This window comes from Anomaloglossus baeobatrachus, unplaced genomic scaffold (assembly GCF_048569485.1).
Source record: "Anomaloglossus baeobatrachus isolate aAnoBae1 unplaced genomic scaffold, aAnoBae1.hap1 Scaffold_2264, whole genome shotgun sequence".
In the NCBI taxonomy this organism is placed as follows: Eukaryota; Metazoa; Chordata; class Amphibia; order Anura; family Aromobatidae; genus Anomaloglossus; species Anomaloglossus baeobatrachus.
In genome coordinates this window covers 79,791-102,597 of record NW_027442001.1, presented here as the reverse complement: position 1 = coordinate 102,597, position 22,807 = coordinate 79,791, and the positions used below count along the sequence as shown (strand labels likewise).

Genomic DNA, 22,807 nt, shown 5'->3' with positions numbered 1-22,807 from the left:
GTTCCTAATTAAATTAAATTATAGAGAGATCATGTGTGTATGTATGTATGTATGTATGTATGTATGTATGTATAGGAGACGCCCCTCTGAGACAATAAAGTATCAGGAGTAGCTCTCCCTTTGTCTCAAACAAATAAAAGATTACATCATCATCACTCATTTATAGAAGACTATAAACTTTTTAGTTTTTATTCCTAAACTTCACTTTTAACAAAGAAACTGAAACTATACAAGTCCTTATCTAAAGTAAACATAGAGGTCTCTGTTGCATTAGGGTACCGTCACACTTTAGCGACGCTCCAGCGATCCCACCGGCAATCTGACCTGGTCAGGATCGCTGGTGCGTCGCTACATGGTTGCTGGTGAGCTGTCAATCAGGCAGATCTCACCAGAAACCAGCCCCCAGCCAGCGTGGAAGCGATGCAGAGCCTGGTAACTAAGGTAAATATCGGGTAACCAAGCAAAGCACTTTGCTTGGTTACCCGATATTTTCCTTGGTTACCAGCGCACACCACTTAGCGCTGGCTCCCTGCACTCCTAGCCAGAGTATGCATCGGGTTAATAAGCAAACCGCTTTGTCTATTTACTCAATATGTACTCCGGCTATGTGTGCAGGGAGTCGGCACTGGCAGCCTGAGAGCGGCGTACGCTAGTACCAAGGTAAATATCAGGTAACCAAGCAAAGGGCTTTGCTTGGTTACCCGATATTTACCTTGGTTACAGCTTACCACAGGCTGTCAGAAGCCGGCTCCCTGCACATTCAGATCGTTGCTCTCTCGCTGTCAAACACAGCGGTGTGCTTCACAGCGGGAGAGCAAAGTCCAAAAAATAAACCAGCACTGTGTGTAACGAGCAGCGATTTCATAGCAGGGGCCAGGTCGCTGCTCAGTGTCACACACAGCGAGATTGCTAATGAGGTCACTGGTGCATCACAAAAAACGTGACTCAGCAGTGATCTCACTATGTGAGAAGTACCCCTTACACAAGGGGAGACACAGTACAGGCTCTTACACAAAGACAAAATGGAGTGTAGATTTAACAAAATGAATTCTGCTCTCATTCAAGCAATACAAATGGATGAATAAAAGCGTACAACTTTGCTATAACAAAAAAAAAAAGTTTTTTCTCTCCATCAAAAATTAAAAAGTGTAAAAAGATGAATAGTTTGTAAATGATCCATCATACAAAGTACACAACTGTAATGACATGAAAATGAACTCTTTATTAACAGATAGTAAATATTAATAGACTTACTAAAACAGACATTCTATTCATGACTATGACTTCACTCCTGTGTGAATTCGCTCATGTGTAATAAGATGTGATTTCCAAGCAAAAAATTTCCCACATTCTGAACATGAATATGAATTCTCTCCTGTGTGACTTCTCACGTGTCTAATGAGATGTGATTGCTGAAAAAAACATTTCCCACATTCTGAACATGAATATGGCTTCACTCCTGTGTGACTTCTCACATGTGTAATAATATCTGATTTCCGAGCAAAACATTTCTCACATTCTGAACATGAATATGGCTTCACTCCTGTGTGAATTCTCAAATGTTTAACATGATTTGATTTCCGAGCAAAACATTTCTCACATTCTGAACATGAATACGGCTTCACTCCTGTGTGAATTCTCTCATGTGTAATGAGATCTAATTTGTCAGCAAAACATTTCTCACATTCTGCACATGAATATGGCTTCACTCCTGTGTGAATTACCTCATGTCTAATAAAAACTGCTTTCAGAGTAAAACATTTTCCACATTCTGCACATGAATATGGCTTCTCTCCTGTGTGAATTCTCTCATGTCTAATGAGATTGGATTTCCGAGCAAAACATTTCCCACATTCTGCACATGAATATGGCTTCACTCCTGTGTGAATTACCTCATGTCTAATAAGACGTGCTTTCAGAGCAAAACATTTTCCACATTCTGCACATGAATATGGCTTCTCTCCTGTGTGAATTCTCTCATGTGTAATGAGATTTGATTTCTTAGCAAAACACTTCTCACATTCTGAACAAGAATATGGCTTCTCTCCTTTGTGACTTTCACTGCCCTTCGCTTTCTGTGTTGAACTCCTGGTACCGTCATCTGCCATAATTAAAATTGAAGTTATAAGCTTTAAATAATATAACCTCAAACATACATAGGAACACATAAATCCATATAAATTCCAAAGTGTGTAGTGTTCTATTTTAAAATGCCTATGTGACAGAAAACACCCAAAATGACATTTTAAAAAACTGCACCCTTCGAAGTGCTCAAAACGAGATTCAATAAAACATATCTACAAAAACATATGCAATGGCACTCAATAATATAAGGATACTTTGGCATTGCATTACTGCTGTAGAAATATTAGAAAAAGGGATTAATACACAGGTAATGAGAAAAATGAGTAAAACGACAGATATTTGTAAAGTGAGATTCTTAGCTTATGTATTGACCAATCCATGTGAGCCCGATAACCTTGAAGAGCAGCTGACCAAGCACTCTGCCCTATAGCCAGGGTGTGTCTACCATTTTATTTAGCCAGGAACCTATCTGCCCAGACATGCAGATTTTTAATCACACATAGAAGCATTTAAGGTTAGGTTCCCAATATAATGAGATCACCTTGTCGAGGTTATTGGGCTCACATGGATTGGCCAATACATAAGCTAAGAATCTCTCTTTGCAAATATATCTAAAGCAGTAATGCAATGCCTAGGTCATTTTACTAATTTTCCACATTAGCTATGTATTTATCTATTTTTTGTAATATTCCTACAGCAGTAAGGCGTCATAGAAATTAAAGCTATGTGGAAGGAAAAAAATAAAACACAACACAAAAGTGTTCCTTTAACCACAAATTTTCATTTTCCCAAGGGTAAGATGAGAAAATGGACCATATAATTCTGTTGTGCAATTTCTTGTGTATACGCAGATACCCCAGGACTCGGAAGGGAAGGGGCACAATTTGACTTTTGGAGAACAAAATTGGCTGAAAGAGGATGCCATGTCACATTTGTAAAGCCCTTGATGTGCCTAAACAGTGGAATCACACCCCACAAATTATCTAATTTTCAAATCTACACCACTGAAGGAAAGTATCTAGGTGTGATCATAGGCGTACTCCTATATAGGGCAAAGGGTCTTTAGCAGACCCCCAACTATTATGGCGACCCATATGCACCCAATGATAAATGTTGCTGGGGGCGTTGGATATGTGGAACGTTGTACCTCATTGGCTGCGAGCTGCGAATGCTGCTGTCAAAGATTGAAAGTTAACAGTAGTGGGTGAAGCTTACCTCCACTGAATAACTCAGACATCATCTACAGTCAATAATAGAGACTCAGCTTCTGAGCCCGCAAGAAGTAATAGGATGTAATAATATGTTACATATCGAGAAGGGGTTAAAGAAAACCTGGCAGCTACAAAAACACTATTTACCTGCAGATATAGTGGTAATCTGAGTACCTACTAGCATTTAAGTGATATCTATCTGGTTTATTGGAACAGTGTGTGACACTAGTCACTGCACGGACAAGCCGTGAGGCAGGGTTATAAAATGTTCTGGGGTCAAATACAAAGAGAGCATGCCGTGAACTAAGGGGAAAGACAAACGCGTGGTCAGGTCTGGGGTCAGAATATAAGGAGGATAGTGGATCAGGGCAAATGAATGGTAAGAGGAGGTCCAAAATCTGGCAGCTATAGATCAGAGCACAGATAATAAAGGCCCCGTGTCATGTGGTGTTCAGGCCCATATTCGCGGGGTGCAGCTGCGGTGTCGGACTCTGTTCACAGGCAACCTGATCTTAGTTGTTCAGCCTTCGCTGAGTCTTTTCCATTGCTTTCCAGTCCTGAGTTAATTCCTGTGGAGCGGTGTGTGGCTCCTTGAGACTCAGAAGGCTAAATTTCTATTCCCCTGTCTTCTCCCTATTTAAGGTTTGAGAGTGTTTGTTGCTGCAGATGATAGCTCCAGCTTATGCTCCTGTGATGCCGGTCTTTCTGGCGATCCTACTCTTGGTGACCAGTATACCGATGTTGGAGTGATGTGGTGTGGAAGTTTCCCCGTTGTACATTTACTTCCTTCCTTATACTTTATTCCCTCCAATACACGTACTGTGTCTCCTTTTTGTGTGCAGTGTGCACGAGTTTTGTTTTTTTTCCTGTGTCTGTGGCATTTGCATCTCCACTCCAGGTGGTGGGAGAGGGGGTGTTAGATCAGGGTTTGGACAGGAGTTAGGGTTAAGCTGGCGGTCCAGACCTGGATACCATCAAGCCTACCTGTGGGATAAGGAACAGCACACGGACCCTAGTCTGCGGGCCATTTTTGGGGTCCCTTCTCCAGGTACCTTTGCACCTCCGTGATACCCTCTATTTGGGACTGACTACTCAGCTAAGTAACTGATCACTCAGAACAGGGAACCGCTGAAGAAACCAAGCACCTCTCAGTTTCAGATTGAATTGAGCTGTTGCTCAACAAACGAACAGCTTGGCACGGCCCTGATTCCACAGGGAGGCAAAATTGTCACTCACTGCGTCTAAGACAGCGGAGAGATTGTGACACAGTAACTACAAGGAGAAAATGCAGTTACATTCTCCCAGCAGCTGCTCACTTCCAGTCACCAGCACAGTGGGAGAGGCTGAAACAGTCACCACTCACTACATAGTGAGTGCCCAGTAATCAACCCTCTTGTTCCTTGGCTGACAGCCTGTGAGCGGTAAGTGTTACTGTTTCCTGCACTGCATCGGTGACTGTATACGAGCGGCAGCAGGGAGAATGTAACTTCATTTTCTCCTTGCAGCTGGGAATGTCATTTTTTTCTGTTATTTAATGGTGACGCTTCACTGAGGAGGGTTACCTGTGGAAAGGTCTCTACTCCGTTCATCACCCCGCACATCCATTTCTCCTTTTTCCATTGTGTCTGCAGCGTTCTGCATATCTTTTCCCTGAATTTTAAAGCTGTAAAATAAATATTGTAAAAGTCACGGACAGAAGGAAAAGTCATGTGGCAGGTTCTAGATCAGGGATGGGGAACCTTTTTTCTGCCGGGGGCCATTTGGAAAATTCTAACAACCTTCGGGGGCCACAAAAAATTATCAACTTGAAAATTACCCGGCTTTATTTGGTCAAACAATTAACTCACTCCTATACCCCTACTGTGGCAGCCGGAGCTGCTTCTCTTTGGTGCGGCTGTAATGTAATGTACTTCTCCCTATTATGTATATACCTTTCACATGGAAAGCGCCATGGAATTGATGGCGCTATAATAATAAATAAAAAATAATAATAATGTCTGCTTCTCACAACTGCTTTTCCAGGTTTGTCTTTGTCTGGAGCGCAGACAACTCTTCATGATAATAAGATTGGTAAATCATATAGATCACACAGTAGACACTGTACATACACACACAGCCCCGACACACTGGCCGCGTGCCGCACGCAGCCCAGACACACTGGCCGCGTGCCGCACGCAGCCCCGACACACTGGCCGCGTGCCGCACGCAGCCCCGACACACTGGCCGCGTGCCGCACGCAGCCCCGACACACTGGCCGCGTGCCGCACGCAGCCCCGACACACTGGCCGCGTGCCGCACGCCGCCCCGACACACTGGCCGCACGCCGCCCCGACACACTGGCCGCACGCCGCCCCGACACACTGGCCGCACGCCGCCCCGACACACTGGCCGCACGCCGCCCCGACACACTGGCCGCACGCCGCCCCGACACACTGGCCGCACGCCGCCCCTACACACTGGCCGCACGCCGCCCCGACACACTGGCCGCACGCCGCCCCGACACACTGGCCGCACGCCGCCCCGACACACTGGCCGCACGCCGCCCCGACACACTGGCCGCACGCCGCCCCGACACACTGGCCGCACGCCGCCCCGACACACTGGCCGCACGCCGCCCCGACACACTGGCCGCACGCAGCCCCGACACACTGGCCGCACGCAGCCCCGACACACTGGCCGCACGCAGCCCCGACACACTGGCCGCACGCAGCCCCGACACACTGGCCGCACACCGCACACTGGCTGTAAACCACACATTGTAATCACACACTGGCCGTATACTGCACACAGCCTTGACAGACTGGTCATATTGTACACCGCCCACGATACACAGTGGCCATATACAGTACACATGCACAGGAGGTACTGTATACTGTACACAGCACTCACACGTCGTATACACAGCACACATGCCGTATACAGCACACACAGAAGCCATGCACAGCATTCAACAAGCCATATACACAGCACATAAGGAGAATGAAAAGCTCTGCATGTAAACATGTGCACACCAGGAATTAGATATACCAATAAGACTTAAAATATGAAACTTTATTAATTGCCAAACACAGCGCACACACGCCGTATACACAGCGCACACACGCCGTATACACAGCGCACACACGCCGTATACACAGCGCACACACGCCGTATACACAGCGCACACACGCCGTATACACAGCGCACACACGCCGTATACACAGCGCACACACGCCGTATACACAGCGCACAAACGCCGTATACACAGCGCACACATACTGGACATTGAAGTCACAAATACATTTGATATATGGTGGTATATATTAGATATAAACACACTTAGCTCAGATATAAATACCTGCTGCTTAGTTGCCCTGTAAGATCAGGTGCAGCACAAGTTCCTGCCTGACGCAAGATGGATGCAGCAGCTCAGCTCAAGGGCTGGCTTCATTCTCGTCTTCTCTCTCCTCTGCGGTGCTAGACCTGAATAGCTGAGCACAGAGGCAGAGTGCACAGAACGGGAGGGTGAGAGGCAGAACGCACGGCACTATACAGGCCCCTCCCCCATCACTCTGCTTCTAGCTGCAATCTCACAGAGGAGCATGTAGGAGCCGGAGGAAGGGAGGAAGTCCCACCCCAGTGCTGTCTGCCGGCCATAGACAAGATGAGCGGCTGCCCAAGCACTGCAGCCTCCGGGAATCTGCCCCGGGGGCCGCAGAAAAGGTCATTTCCCCGCCCCTGTTTGAGCCATATGGCCCCTGAGACCAATCCATGCATGGCCTCTACGCCTCCTATATCCCCCGTGCGGCCCCAGAGTCAGTTCAGCAGGGATAGAAGCAGACGTGGCAGGGTCCACTTAGTGTGGTACATTATGACATTGGGATTTCCTTCATTGTTTTGTCTTCACAATTTGGACGCCCTAATGCTTATTTTTCCGTCATTTGGGAATTGGTTTAGTCAACAATGTTGTATTTTTGAAAATCTTTGAGGAAAATTAGTTTTATTCAATTGTTTTTCTTTAACACTAGAAGTCCCAGAAATGTCGAGCTCTCTGGGTTCCAAAGGTAGAAATGTTAAATGACCCATCTCTGGGACTAGTGTTAAGGGGACGAACAGAGGTGTACATAGAATCCTGGGCCCCCATCAGGGACGTACATAGAAATCATGGGGCCCCATAGCAGAATTTCTAATTGGGCCCCACCCCCACAAAAAAAAATAAAAAATTAATAAAAATATTCAGCTGGGACACAGAAGAGCATATTTCACAACTTTACAGCCCATACCAAATAATTTTCCTCCTATTGAAGCCCCTAGATTCCCCTTTCACTGCAGCCATAAAATTTGATGACAACAAAAGTGCCCCCCAAACACGGTGAGTATCTTACATCAGTATTTGTAGCCAAATCCAGGAGTGGGTGATAAATACAGAAGTGGTGCCTGTGTTTCTATTCTACTTTTCCTCTGATTGTTCCACTGCTGGTTTTGGCTACAAATACTGAGGTAAAATACTGACCAAATACTCAACGTGTGCAAGGGCTTTAGAAGAGAATAATGGGCCTCAGATAGTCCTCCATATAGTAAAATGAAGAGGCGATTACTTGTTTTCACCAGACAACCTCTGTAAGTGCATATGTGCTACAGTGTAATAATCACAGGACAGGGAGGGGTTAAACATTCAAGTATTTAATCTCTATTGGAAAGTATATTTCCCATATTGATATCAGAGAGAAAAAGTGACCTCCATACACAACACAATCCAGTATACCAAGACCAATAATATCACATACAAGGAGGAAATACTGTCACACCGTGACCAGACAACATATTACCACCACATAGTGACAGAATACAACCGCATACAAAGGAAGAAATACTGCAACACTATGACCAGACTACATAGTGACCGAATAATAGCACATGCAAGGGTGAAATACCGCCACACTGTGACTAAACCACATGGTGACCAAATAATACCACATACAAAAGAGAAATACCACCATATCATGACCAGACAACATATTACCACCACATAGTGACTGAATACAACCACATACAAAAGGAAGAAATACCGCTACACTATGACCAGACCACATAGTGATCGAATAATACCACATACAAAGAGAAATACCACCATATCGTGACCAGACAACATATTAACACGACATAGTGACCGAATACAACCACATACAAGGGTCAAATACCAACATGCCATGACCAGACCACATACTGACTGAATAATACTACAATAATGATCATGAATTAAAAACCACAATACTAATAACACTAATGTTACCATAAGTGCCATTATACACAGGAGCTCTGTATATATAGACACAAGGAGGGGCGTGGCCTGACTGAAGCAAGGAGCAGACGTGAGGCTGGAGAGCTCTGCTAAAAAGTGAAAAAATCCGAAGGCATCGAGTCTTTTAAAGCTTACCCAGCGGTGAGACCTGTCCTCTGGTGACCCCAGCATTGAGGGACCCTCTGTGCAGCAAGCCCTGGGGGTATCTGTGGGGAGGAGAAGTTGCGGCCTAGTCCACATGAGGAAGCCTCGGCCTGGAGGAAAGCTCTGCCCAGACACAGAATAGCTCCCAGCAAACCTCCTCCCTCCCTCAGAGGTAAACAGAGCACTCTCCTGACCACTCTCATCTCCCTGAACTGCCCAGGAGTCATTGTCTCAGGGATTTCTGCTAGTGAGAGCGGCTGCTGAGGCCACACAGGGCCTTATCACCTGCAGCACTGCAAACAATCCTCCCCCCTGTGGTGACTTATCTGCCGTATGTGACTGGTCCAGGAGCTGGTGACTAGAGTCAGGGAAACGCTGTCCTGAACAGCTTGTTTGGGACACTGAGGAGCATATATACAGGAATAAACCTCCCCCCCTTCTCCTCCTGGCAGCGGCTTAAACAAATATTAACCAGACTAGAAAGTGGCCCGATTCTACGCATCGGGTATTCTAGAATTTACGTATTGTGTAGTTCATGTATGATTTTTGTATATTATATATATATATATATATATATATATATATATAGATGTTGTTGTGTGTAGTTACCAAGTGTTTGTGTAGGCGCTGTACATGTTCTGGGTGTTGTCTGGGTGTGATGGGGGGTGAGAGCGGTGTTGTTTGTGTGTTGCGTTGTTTGTGGAGCGCTGTGTGTGTGTTGCGCGGTTTGTGTGTGTGTGGTGTGTTTTGGGGGGAGGTATGTTTTGTGCAATGTGTGTGTTGTGCGGTATGTGCGTATATTTGTGTGTGCAGCGTTGTCAGTGTGTGGGTGTCTGTGTAGGGCAGTTGTTTGTGGTTCCCAGTGTGTGTGTGTGGTGTGTTGTGCAGTGCGCGCGCGTGTGTGTGTGTTGGGGGGAGGTGTGCACTTCCCATCGTGCTCCATCCCCCATGCAGCACACTCCCCATCGTGCTCCATCCCCTATGCTGCGCACCCCCCATCGTGCTCCATCCCCTATGCTGCGCACCCCCCATCGTGCTCCATCTCCCATCCTGCGCACTCCCTTTCGTGCTCCATCCCCCATGCTGCGCACTCCCAAACGTGCTCCATCCCCCATGCTGCGCACTCCCAAACGTGCTCCATCCGCCATGCTGCGCACTCCCAAACGTGCTCCATCCCCCATGCTGCGCACTCCCAAACGTGCTCCATCCCCCATGCTGCGCACTCCCAAACGTGCTCCATCCGCCATGCTGCGCACTCCCCATCGTGCTCCATCCCCCATGCTGCGCACTCCCAAACGTGCTCCATCCGCCATGCTGCGCACTCCCAAACGTGCTCCATCCGCCATGCTGCGCACTCCCAAATGTGCTCCATCCGCCATACTCCGCACTCCCCATCGTGCTCCATCCCCCATGCAGCGCACTCCCCATCGTGCTCCATCCCCTATGCTGCGCACCCCCCATCGTCCTCCATCTCCCATGCTGCGCACTCCCAAACGTGCTCCATCCGCCATGCTGCGCCAGCATCAGCCTCTCTACCCGCAGCATCAGCCTCTTTGCCCGCAGCATCAGCCTCTCTCCCCGCAGCATCAGCCTCTCTGTCCCCAGCATCAGCCTCTCTGTCCCCAGCATCAGCCTCTCTGTCCCCAGCATCAGCCTCTCTGTCCCCAGCATCAGCCTCTCTGTCCCCAGCATCAGCCTCTCTCCCCGCAGCATCAGCCTCTCTGTCCCCAGCATCAGCCTCTCTGTCCCCAGCATCAGCCTCTCTGTCCCCAGCATCAGCCTCTCTGTCCCCAGCATCAGCCTCTCTGTCCCCAGCATCAGCCTCTCTCATCCCAGCATCAGCCTCTCTCATCCCAGCATCAGCCTCTCTGTCCCCAGCATCAGCCTCTCTGTCCCCAGCATCAGCCTCTCTGTCCCCAGCATCAGCCTCTCTGTCCCCAGCATCAGCCTCTCTGTCCCCAGCATCAGCCTCTATCCCCAGCATCAGCCTCTCTGTCCCCAGCATCAGCCTCTCTCATCCCAGCATCAGCCTCTCTCATCCCAGCATCAGCCTCTCTGTCCCCAGCATCAGCCTCTCCATCCCAGCCTTCCCCAGGATCAGCCTCTCTCATCCCAGCATCAGCCTCTCTGTCCCCAGCATCAGCCTCTCTGTCCCCAGCATCAGCCTCTCTGTCCCCAGCATCAGCCTCTCTGTCCCCAGCATAAGCCTCTCTGTCCCCAGCATAAGCCTCTCTGTCCCCAGCATCAGCCTCTCTGTCCCCAGCATCAGCCTCTCTGTCCCCAGCATCAGCCTCTCTGTCCCCAGCATCAGCCTCTCTGTCCCCAGCATCAGCCTCTCTGTCCCCAGCATCAGCCTCTTTGTCCCCAGCATCAGCCTCTCTCATCCCAGCATCAGCCTCTCTCATCCCAGCATCAGCCTCTCTCATCCCAGCATCAGCCTCTCTCATCCCAGCATCAGCCTCTCTGTCCCCAGCATCAGCCTCCCCCTCCCAGCCTTTCCCAGGATCAGCCTCTCTCCTCCCAGCCTCCTCCAGCACGCCATGCTCCTCTGCCGACACTCACAGATCCGATCGCATACACTCACACACACCGACACACACCCGATCGCATACACTCACACACACCCGATCGCATACACTCACACACACCCGATCGCATACACTCACGCACACACACATTGACGATATTGCACATACGCGCTCATACTCACAACATCCGGAGATACCACATGCTTCTGGCCATGTGATCCTCCGACAGGTCCTGGAAGGTCACAACAGCACAGTATCGAGGCCGAGAAGCAAGCGATATCGCCGGATGCTGTGAGTGTGTGGATGCGATGTGTGTGTGAGGTGTGTGTGAGGTGTTTGTGAGAGTGAGTGTGATCTGATGTGTGTGTATGTGTGTGTATGTGCTGTTATGTGTGTGCGTGTGGATCTTCTGCCGCTGCAGGACCTTGATGCACTGGTAACTATGCTACCATGGTTACCAGCGCATCTCGTCCCCCGCTCGCACGGGAGCCCACACCAGCATACGGCGGCAAGGCCAGCAATGCGAGGGTAAGTGTCGGCTGGGTTGGCGGCGTACGCTGATGTGGGCTCCCGTTGGGGGGGGGGAGTACAGTACTCACCTGGGAGTCATGGCTCCGTGACCGTGTCAGTTCGGGGAATGCGCGGGGGGGGCGGGGCCAGAGCTAGCGTGCATTGCGTGAGGGGGGCGGGGCCGAGTTGCCAATGCCTGCAGGGTGCCGGGGCCAGAGGCCAATCTGTGGGGGGGCGGAGCCTGGGCGACCGGCTGGCCAATCCGTGTGGGGGCGCAGCCTGGGCGAGCGGCCAATCCGTGTGGGGGGGCGGGGCCATGGCGAGCCCAGCGGCCAATCAGCTTTGTGTCACCGTAAGGACACAATGTCACCGTAAGGACACAATTTTGGAGCATGACAGACAGACAGACAGACAGAATAAGGCAATTATAAATATAGATAAGGTCCAGTACTCAGTGACTCTTGAGGCCCCGTCACACTAAGCAACATCGCTAGCAACATCGCTGCTAACGAACAACTTTTGTGACGTAGCAGCGATGTTCCTAGTGATGTCGCTGTGTGTGACATCCAGCAACAACCCGGCCCCTGCTGTGAGGTCGTTGGTTGTTGCTGAATGTCCTGGGCCATTTTTTAGTTGTTGCTGTCCCGCTGTGAAGCACACATCGCTGTGTGTGACAGCGAGACAGCAACAACTAAATGTGCAGGCAGCAGGAGCCGTCTTCTGCGGACATTGGTAACCACGGTAAACATTGGGTAACCAAGAAGCCCTGTCCTTGGTTACCCGATATTTACCTTCGCTACCAGCCTCCGCCGCTCTCACTGTCAGCGCCGGCTCCTGCTCTGTGCACATGTAGCTGCAGGACACATCGGGTTAATTAACCCGATGTGTGCTGTAGCTAGGAGAGCAGGGAGCCAGCGCTAAGCGGTGTGCGCTGCTCCCTGCTCTCTGCACGTGTAGCTGCGTGTGCTGGTAACCAAGGTAAATATCGGGTTAGTTACCCGATATTTACCTTAGTTACCAAGCGCAGCATCTTCCACGCGGCGCTGGGGGCTGGTCACTGGTGAGCTCACCAGCAACTCGTGTAGCGACGCTCCAGCGATCCCTGCCAGGTCAGGTAGCTGGTGGGATCGCTGGAGCATCGCAGTGTGACATCTCACCAGCAACATCCTAGCAACTTACCAGCGATCCCTATCGTTGTTGGGATCGCTGGTAAGTTGCTTAGTGTGACTGGACCTTTAAAGGTGGTGTCACACACAGCGACGACGACAATGACGTCGCTGCTACGTCACAATTTTCTGTGACGTTGCAGCGACGTCCCGTCGCTGTCGCTGTGTGTGACATCCAGCAACGAGCTGGCCCCTGCTGTGAGGTCGTTGCTCGTTGCTGAATGTCCTGCTTCATTTTTTCGTCGTCGCTCTCCCGCTGTGAAGCACACATCGCTGTGTGTGACAGCGAGAGAGCGACGAAATGAAGCGAGCAGGGAGCAGGAGCCGGCGTCTGGCAGCTGCGGAAAGCTGTAACCACTGTAAACATCAGGTAACCAAGGGAAGCCCTTTCCCTGGTTACCCGATATTTACCTTCGTTACCAGCCTCCGCCGCTCTCGCTGCCAGTGCCGGCTCCTGCTCTGTGCACATGTAGCTGCAGTACGCATCGGGTAATTAACCCCATGTGTACTGTAGCTAGGATAGCAAGGAACCAGCGCTAAGCATTGTGCGCTGCTCCCTGCTCTCTGCACATGTAGCGACGTTATGATCGCTGCTGCGTCGCTGTGTTTGACAGCTAAGCAGCGATCATAACAGCGACTTACAAGGTCGCTGTTACGTCACAGAAAATGGTGACGTAACAGCGATGTCGTTGTCGCTGTCGCTATGTGTGAACCCAGCTTTAAAGGGGACACATCTGATTATATTGTGAAGGGGAAACGACCTACATCCTAGCAAGTAGATCATAAGAAGAAGATATCCCCTTACATAGATCTCTTTACTGCTTGTCTCAGGAAGCCTGGTCACTGAACATACCCCCTGGGACACCAGGTTCATACATACACCAGAACCAAGCACCTAACTTAAACAGACTCGCAGGTACTGGGTCTTAGAGAAATGCAATAAATCAGTCTCTCTGCTACCTGGGAGAACCCCAGCTCAACCTACAGATGAACAGGATAAAACATGGTTACCGTATTTTTCGGACCATAAGACGCACTTTTTTTCCCCCCCCAAATGTTGGGGGAAAGTTGGGGGTGCGTCTTATGGTCTGACTGTGGCTGCGGGGAATGAGGTGCTGCGGTGGAGCGGGTCATCGGGGGCACGAGCAGGCTGTAGCAGCCTGCTGTGACCACGTGTGCCCGCTCATTACATATGCACGCCCATCCTCCCGCCCATTTCTCAGCGTAGAAGCCGGCGCTGACAGGTGGGCGGGAGGACGAGCGGGGACGCGCGCATAGTAAAGATCCGGGCCGCATGATCACACCTGGCAATTACAGCCTGGAGTGATCATGTGTGGCTGTATTCACTGCCCGCGCGTCATCATCAGCGCGGAGTGCAGTAAATCAGTGCACTCACCCGTCCCCGTGTGTGGAGCCGTCCCCCTGCCGCACGCTATGTCTTCCTGTCTGTGCCGGTCAGCTGATCTGTGCCGGTCAGCTGATCGGCACAGAAAGGAAGACATCGCGTGCTGCAGGGGAACGGCTACACACACACACACACACACACACACACACACACACACACACACAGGTCAGTGGCGCAGAGAGGAAGATGATCGGCTGCAGGGAGTGAGGAAAAGGTGAGTATAAACGTTTGTTTTTTTTTCTCTGTGCTATAGGATACAGGCCATATACCAGGATGGTATATGAGCATGATGGGGGCATACAGCAGGATGGGAGTATATGAGCAGGAGGGATGGGGGGGTATATGAACAGGATGGGGGTATATGAACAGGATGGGGGTATATGAACAGGATGGGGGTATATGAACAGGATGGGGGTATATGAACAGGATGGGGCGTATATGAACAGGATGGGGCGTATATGAACAGGATGGATGGGGCGTATATGAACAGGATGGGGGTATATGAACAGGATGGGGTATATGAACAGGATGGGGGTATATGAACAGGATGGGGGTATATGAACAGGATGGGGGTATATGAACAGGATGGGGGTATATGAACAGGATGGGGCGTATATGAACAGGATGGATGGGGCGTATATGAACAGGATGGGGGTATATGAACAGGATGGGGGTATATGAACAGGATGGGGGTATATGAACAGGATGGGGGTGTATGAACAGGATGGGAGTATATGAGCAGGATGGATGGGGAGTATATGAACAGGATGGGGGTATATGAACAGGATGGGGGTATATGAACAGGATGGGGGTATATGAACAGGATGGGGGTATATGAACAGGATGGGGGTATATGAACAGGATGGGGGTATATGAACAGGATGGGGGTATATGAACAGGATGGGGGTATATAAACAGGATGGGGGTATATAAACAGGATGGGGGTATATGAACAGGATGGGGGTATATGAACAGGATGGGGCGTATATGAACAGGATGGGGCGTATATGAACAGGATGGGGCGTATATGAACAGGATGGGGCGTATATGAACAGGATGGGGCGTATATGAACAGGATGGGGGTATATGAACAGGATGGGGGTATATGAACAGGATGGGGGTATATGAACAGGATGGGGGTATATGAACAGGATGGGGGTATATGAACAGGATGGAGGTATATGAACAGGATGGGGGTATATGAACAGGATGGGGGTATATGAACAGGATGGGGGTATATGAACAGGATGGGGCGTATATGAACAGGATGGATGGGGCGTATATGAACAGGATGGGGGTATATGAACAGGATGGGGGTATATGAACAGGATGGGGGTATATGAACAGGATGGGGGTATATGAACAGGATGGGGGTATATGAACAGGATGGGAGTATATGAGCAGGATGGATGGGGAGTATATGAACAGGATGGGGGTATATGAACAGGATGGGGGTATATGAACAGGATGGGGGTATATGAACAGGATGGGGGTATATGAACAGGATGGGGGTATATGAATAGGATGGGGGTATATGAATAGGATGGGGTATATGAATAGGATGGGGTATATGAATAGGATGGGGGAATATGAGCAGGATGCTGGTATATAAGCAGGATGGGGGTATATGAGCAGGATGGGGGTTTATAGCAGGATCATATACAAGGCAGGAGGATCATTACCAGGATGGGGTACCTTAGTAGAGAATTTGGGGACATTACCCCCATAACAGTGTCAGCAGCAGATCCTCGCCCCATAACAGTGTGTCATGACCAGATTTTTTTGCTTAAAGTTTTATTTTCCTATTTTCCTCCTCTAAAACCAGGGTGCGTCTTATAGTCCGGTGCGTCTTATAGTCCGAGAAATACGGTAAGTTTGGCCAGAAATCCGCATCAACAGAGGTATATCGCGTATCCAAACCCCACAAGAAAGATGGACAAATTCGTTAACAAGCAACAGAAAAATAAACAACAAACAGAGCAGAGCAAAGGAGGACAACATACACCTGACCACAATTCAGATGTCTCTGACACAGAAGCAGAACTGCTTGATAGTCCAGACAAGCCAATCTCCAGGCATTTATTACCAGAATACTCAAAACAGCCTTAGCACCTCTGGCAAAAGATCTATCTGACATTAAAAGGAGCTCTGTATATAGTGTCAGTGTACAGGTAATACAGTGATCACCAGTGGCATTATACACAGACGTTCTGTATATAGTGTATGTGTATAGGTAACAGAGTGATCACCGGTGACATACACAGGAATTCTGTATATAGGGTACAACTAAAACAGTGATCACTGGTGACTTTATAGACAGGAGATCTGTATATAGGTAATACAGTGATCACCAGTGACATTAAACACAGGAGTTCTGTATATAGTGTATAGTGTGTGTCTGGACATATAATACACTGACTTATCAGTGATGTCTCTAGCTGACGTTGTTCACCTTCGCTTTTCCTCTCCATCTGGCGCTGACCGCCATCATTTCTTCCAGCCAGAAAATGCCTCTGCAGAAAATAACACACAGTCACTATAGCTGATCACTCCCAGGGCACATGCCACACTGTTTCCCCAATTTCTACACTACATCAGACTTTTGTTCCCACCATGGATAGATAGATGGATAGATAGATAGTATCATAGAAAATAAACTATATTTCATCAGTAATTATGTCCCCTAATTTGCCCCGACAGTAATTATCTCTACTATTTGCCAGCATAAACCAATAATGTATGTTCCTCACTCTGGCCCCATATAGTAATTATGTCCCCCATCCTGGCCCCCTGTATTTAATAATGTCTCCCATCCTGACCTCCTATGTTCCTCCATCCCAGGCCCCTAAACTGCCCAATCCTGGGATCCTATCTTCCTCCATCCCAGGCCCCTAAACTGCCCAGTCCTGGGCCCCTATGTTCCTCCATCCCAGGACCCTAAACTGCCCCATCCTGGGCCCCTATCTTCCTCCATCCCAGGCCCCTAAACTGCCCCATCCTGGGCCCCTATCTCCCTCCATCCCAGGCCCCTAAACTGCCCCATCCTGGGCCCCTATCTTCCTCCATCCCAGGACCCTAAACTGCCCCATCCTGGGCCCCTATCTTCCTCCATCCCAGGACCCTAAACTGCCCCATCCTGGGCCCCTATCTTCCTCCATCCCAGGCCCTCTAAATTGCCCCATCCTGGGATCCTATATGCACTACTCTGTCCATTCACAGAGGGAGGAACAAGATTCTTCTCACCTCTCTGCGCTCCCCCCTCCACCCTACGGCTTCATATCCTGTGTGGTCAAATGGCCACCCCACCCATCCGAAACCATGCGATGACATCTGAACGCGGCGCATAGCAGCGATGTTTAAAGATGTGATGTAGGCCCACATACATGCATACACATGCAGACAGGCACAGACTAACACATGCATGCAGACATGCACACATACAAAAATGCACTGACATGCAAACTTATGTAGACACACATACATGCACACACGCTTACATACACAGACAAACAGATATACAAAGACAGACAAATGCATGCAGACAGGCACAGACAGATGCATACAAATGCACACAGATATGAACACTCATGCAGACAAGCACACACACTAATACATATGTAAACACACAGGCCTGAACACACAAAGACATGCACTCAGATATACATATGCAGACACAGAAATGTGCACATACATACATATACGCTTGTATACGTAGCCACACACAATAACAGGCACACATACAAATAGGCAGGCACACATATGCACATATACAGAAAAATGTACATACATGCAGACAGGTGCATGTAGACACACATGCACATATTCACATAGACACACACATGAATGCAGACACACACTAATAATCAGGCAAACAGACGCACGCACAAGAACGCAGCCAGTAACATGCACGCACACAGACACACACACACATATGCAGACATGCACAAGAATGCAGCCAGGCACATACCTGCACACGGATACACACAAAGATATGTAGACATGCAGAAGGGCAAACACATGCAAAGACACGCACACATATGTAGACACAGGCACAAGCCTGCACACACTGTATGTGGTGTGTGTATGTGGAGAGTATGCGATATATGTACATTGACACAGAAACGTAGGCACATACATTCACACAGAATACAGACAGGCACATACACAGACAAGCACAAATACACAGACACACAGGCATATACTGTACATACACACATGTACACAGATACATGCTCATTCATACAAAAAAAGTCAAAAACAGACAAATATACACACAAACATATACACACACACATACATATACACTCATACATACACATATATATATATATAATATATATATATACAATGCATACATACACACATGTACACAGATACATGCTCATTCATACAAAAAAAAGTCAAAAACAGACAAATATACACACACAAACATATACACTCATACATACACACACATATATATATATATAATGCATACATACACACACACATATATACTCAGATATTACACACACACACTCTGAATATATTACAAACACTAAATATACAGTATATTACACACACACACACTAGATATGTATCAGACCCACACACACACATATATATATATTTATTACACACACGCACACACACAATAGAGCTATAAACTGTATATATACACACACACACACACACACACACAGTTCTTACCTTCCCCTGGCTTGTCTTTGGTCTGCAGGCTCCACTGATTCTCTCCGGCAGGGAGCAGGAGTCCAGGGCGCACAGCGTGCAGACACGGCAGCGTCTGTTAACCGTGACACTCCTGGGGCTCCAGAAGAACATCTGAAGGTGCAGTGCAGATCTGGCCGACATGTGAAGCCGCATGAGGCCCCCTGCCCTAGCCCAGCCAGCCAATAGCAGAGGGCAGATAACCAGCCCCATACAGTATGAAGCACGGGGGAGGTCTCACTGAGGACCCGGGGCCCTCCGGTGGATACCCTGCTGTTCCTGCATACTCACCTCACCTCGGTCCCCCGCCGCTGCTCCTAGTTCACCAGATGTCTGTGCTCTGATTAGTACTTTAACACAGTGGCGGCTGGCGCTTACTAGTGACGTCACCGCTGTGTTGAAGAACTGTCAGAGCACAGCGGGACAATGATGAGAGGGCGCGCTGCACTCTGTCACCGTCGCTTTCAGATGCTGATACATTTGAAAGTGCGATCGGGGAGGAGGGGCGGTGCTGGAGCTGATACCGCGGGCAGCCGTCCACGGGCCCGTCTAGCTCACAGGCCCCATAGCAGTCGCGTGGCCTGCCTCTATTGACTGTACGCCACTGGCCCCCATAGCGGAAGTTCTAATTGGTACCCCTCCCCCAAAAAATAAAAATGTAATTAATATTCAGCTGGGTCATATAAGAACCTCTCACAACTTTACAGCCCCTTACAAAGCAATTTTCCTCTTAAAGCCCAAATATTCCCCTTTCACTGCCCCATAATGTATAATACAAGCACTGTATGATACCTCCACAGTCACTTCCTCCACACCAGGGCTGAGGAGTCAGTAAGAAAACAAGAAGTTTCCATCCGCTCCTTACAGACACATCTGCAGGTTTTTCCCTCCGCTCTCTATACAGACACATCTGCAGGTTTTCCCCTCCGCTCTCTATATAGACACATCTGCAGGTTTTTCCCTCTGCACTCTATACAGATATCTGCAGGTTTTTCCCTCCGCTCTCTATACAGACACATCTGCAGGTTTTACCCTCCAATCTCTATACAGACACATCTGCAGGTTTTTCCCTCCAATCTCTATACAGACACATCTGCAGGTTTTTCCCTCCAATCTCTATACAGACACATCTGCAGGTTTTTCCCTCCAATCTCTATACAGACACATCTGCAGGTTTTTCCCTCCAATCTCTATACAGACACATCTGCAGGTTTTTCCCTCCAATCTCTATACAGACACATCTGCAGGTTTTTCCCTCCGATCTCTATACAGACACATCTGCAGGTTTTTCCCTCCGATCTCTATACAGACACATCTGCAGGTTTTTCCCTCCGATCTCTATACAGACACATCTGCAGGTTTTTCTCACTATCTGACATGAAATGAAAATAAAGTGAAAAAATAAATCTGGCACTCAAAATATCCAAAAAAATATTTTTTAAATCCAGTGAATAAAGACCACAATGTGTGTCAATCAGTGACGTTTCGGTCCTTCCTTGGACCTTTATCAAACTCACACTATAAAGATACATAAGAAAAATACAAAGTGAATATTATGGGATATTGCAGCCGCTGGGGACGAGGCCATGATCCAATTGTGCCCATTTCCTGTTCTATAGATAAATCTTTCCTATGGATCTTCCCACAAGTAATATGTATGATGTTTGCTCTAATATTCATGCACCTTTCAGAGAATATTCACTTAGTATTTTTCTTATGTATCTTTATAGTGTGAGTTTGATAAAGGTCCAAGGAAGGACCGAAACGTCACTGATTGACACACATTGTGGTCTTTATTCACTGGATTTAAAAACCCTAGATGTGCCCCATCCATCCTACAGTCCCCCCTGACTTGCATTCTCTCCCCTTGAGCCCCCAATATGCAGCATCGCCCAGTGTAACCCCCCCCCAATATGCAGCATCACTCCCTGCCCTGTGTAGCCCCCCATATCCCCCTTCCTTATGGAAGCCTCCACAGCCCTGTGCTGCAGCTTCAGCCCCTTCCCTGTGATATATACACGAGCTGCAGCCCCCAGTAGTGACAGGAGACACTTTTATTTCTTACCCCAAAATCCAGATCGGTTGAGCCTAGAGCTACAGGCCGCGCTGAATAAAGGACACGCCCCCTAACAGTACCTGAATACGCCCCGGAAGTGACGTCATAACCTGCAAACAGCCTGTATTCCCTAGGTTGCGTCTAGATCAGAGTTGATTTTTTGTGGTCCTCTGATCTAGCTGCTTCAGTAGTGAGCCGGCTATATCGGAGTTGATTTTTTGAGGCCTCATTTTTTCCACTCTGATCTAGCCGGTTCAGTGCTGAAGTGTCTAGATCAGAGTTGATTTCTTGAGGCCTCGCTGCAGTCACATGTTTTTGGTCTCCTCATTTTATCCACTCCGTTCTAGCTGCTTCACCAGTGAGGTGACTAGATCAGAGTTGATTTTTTGATGATCTCTGTGATCTTTTCTCCATACAGCACAGTTCAGTTTCTACAGCAGGGGCTGGAATCAGATTTATAATTGGAATGATTTCATGTTTTTATTTATTAGATGCTCACACTGTTATATTTATTATTTTTTTCCAAAGGGCAAATTTTTATTTTCATTATTATTATAACTTACATTTTATTATTATTTTTTACAATATAAATAATGACACACAGCGCTGATTGTTCAGTTTTGCTGGAATTTTAATTTTACCGTATTTCCACAAGTCGTGGCTGCAGGACTGACATTGAAAGAGTGGGCGGAGCCTCACAAGGAAAAACGGAACCGCGCAGCTGACAGTCTTCATAACTTACCATATTGGATCAGAGTGGTTTTTTTGAGGATCTCTCTGTAGCCTTCATTATGTATATTTGGTACTGAGGTGACTGAAATTCAGTTTTTTGAAGAGTGGGAGGAGCCTCACAGCGAAAAACGTAACAGAGCGCAGCCGAGAAAGTGCTTATAATTTCACACATTGTGTCGTAGTGGATTTTTTGAGGACCTCATTTTAGCCACTCCGTTCTAGCTGCTTCAGTAGTGAGCCGTCTATATCAGAGTGGATTTTTTGAGGACCTCATTTTAGCCACTACATTATGTACCTTTGGTGCTGAGGTGACTGCAATGGATTTTTTCGAAGAGTGGGAGGAGCCTCAAAGCAAAAAGCGTAACAGTGCGCAGCTGAAAGTCCTCATAATATCCACATTGTGTCGTAGTGGATTTTTTGAGGACCTCATTTTAGCCACTCCGTTCTAGCTGCTTCAGTAGTGAGCCGTCTATATCAGAGTGGATTTTTTGAGGACCTCATTTTAGCCACTCCGTTCTAGCTGCTTCAGTAGTGAGCCGTCTATATCAGAGTGGATTTTTTGAGGACCTCATTTTAGCCACTCTGTTCTAGGTGATTCAGCAGTGAGCTGTCTAGATTGGGCCCATGAGTCACTGTGGCCCCGTGGACCTCCTGACGACGATCGTACTTTCATTTATATCGGCATCACCATCACAGATGCCAATACAATTGAAAGGAACAATGCGAGGAGGAGCAGAACACTCTATTTCTAATCATTCTACTACTATGTGTCTGTGAGACACTGATGTTTCAGCATGGAGGAGTGCGGTTACTAGAGATGAGCGAGCCTCTGAAGGCTCCGTTCGAGGCGCCGTTCGACGAACCGTTTGACGAACCTCTCGAACCCCATTGAAAACAATGGGAGGCAAACACATAAAAACACATAGAAAACACCTTCAAAGGTGTCCAAAAGTTGACAAACAACTCACAACATACCACAAAC

The 22,807-nt window shown here is 48.1% G+C and overlaps 1 protein-coding gene across 1 annotated transcript; it reads right to left on the bottom strand.

The window, feature by feature from the left end:
• Positions 1 to 1,277: 1,277 nt before the first annotated feature.
• LOC142261644 (uncharacterized) lies at positions 1,278 to 4,941 on the bottom strand. The gene is made up of 2 exons (XM_075332122.1): positions 4,859 to 4,941; positions 1,278 to 2,101 (listed from the first exon to the last, which is right to left on the bottom strand). Exons 1-2 carry the CDS (start codon positions 4,935 to 4,937, stop codon positions 1,278 to 1,280), a joined length of 903 nt encoding a protein of 300 aa, XP_075188237.1. The 5' UTR covers positions 4,938 to 4,941.
• Positions 4,942 to 22,807: the final 17,866 nt, after the last annotated feature.

Excerpts from the sequence above, each read along its gene's own strand:
- LOC142261644 (XM_075332122.1), bottom strand. The coding sequence starts at position 4,937 with ATGCAGAACGCTGCAGACACAATGGAAAAAGGAGAAATGGATGTGCGG. Across the intron at positions 2,102-4,858 it reads GAGTAGAGACCTTTCCACAG|ATGACGGTACCAGGAGTTCA; the intron begins GTAACCCTCCTC and ends TAATTATGGCAG.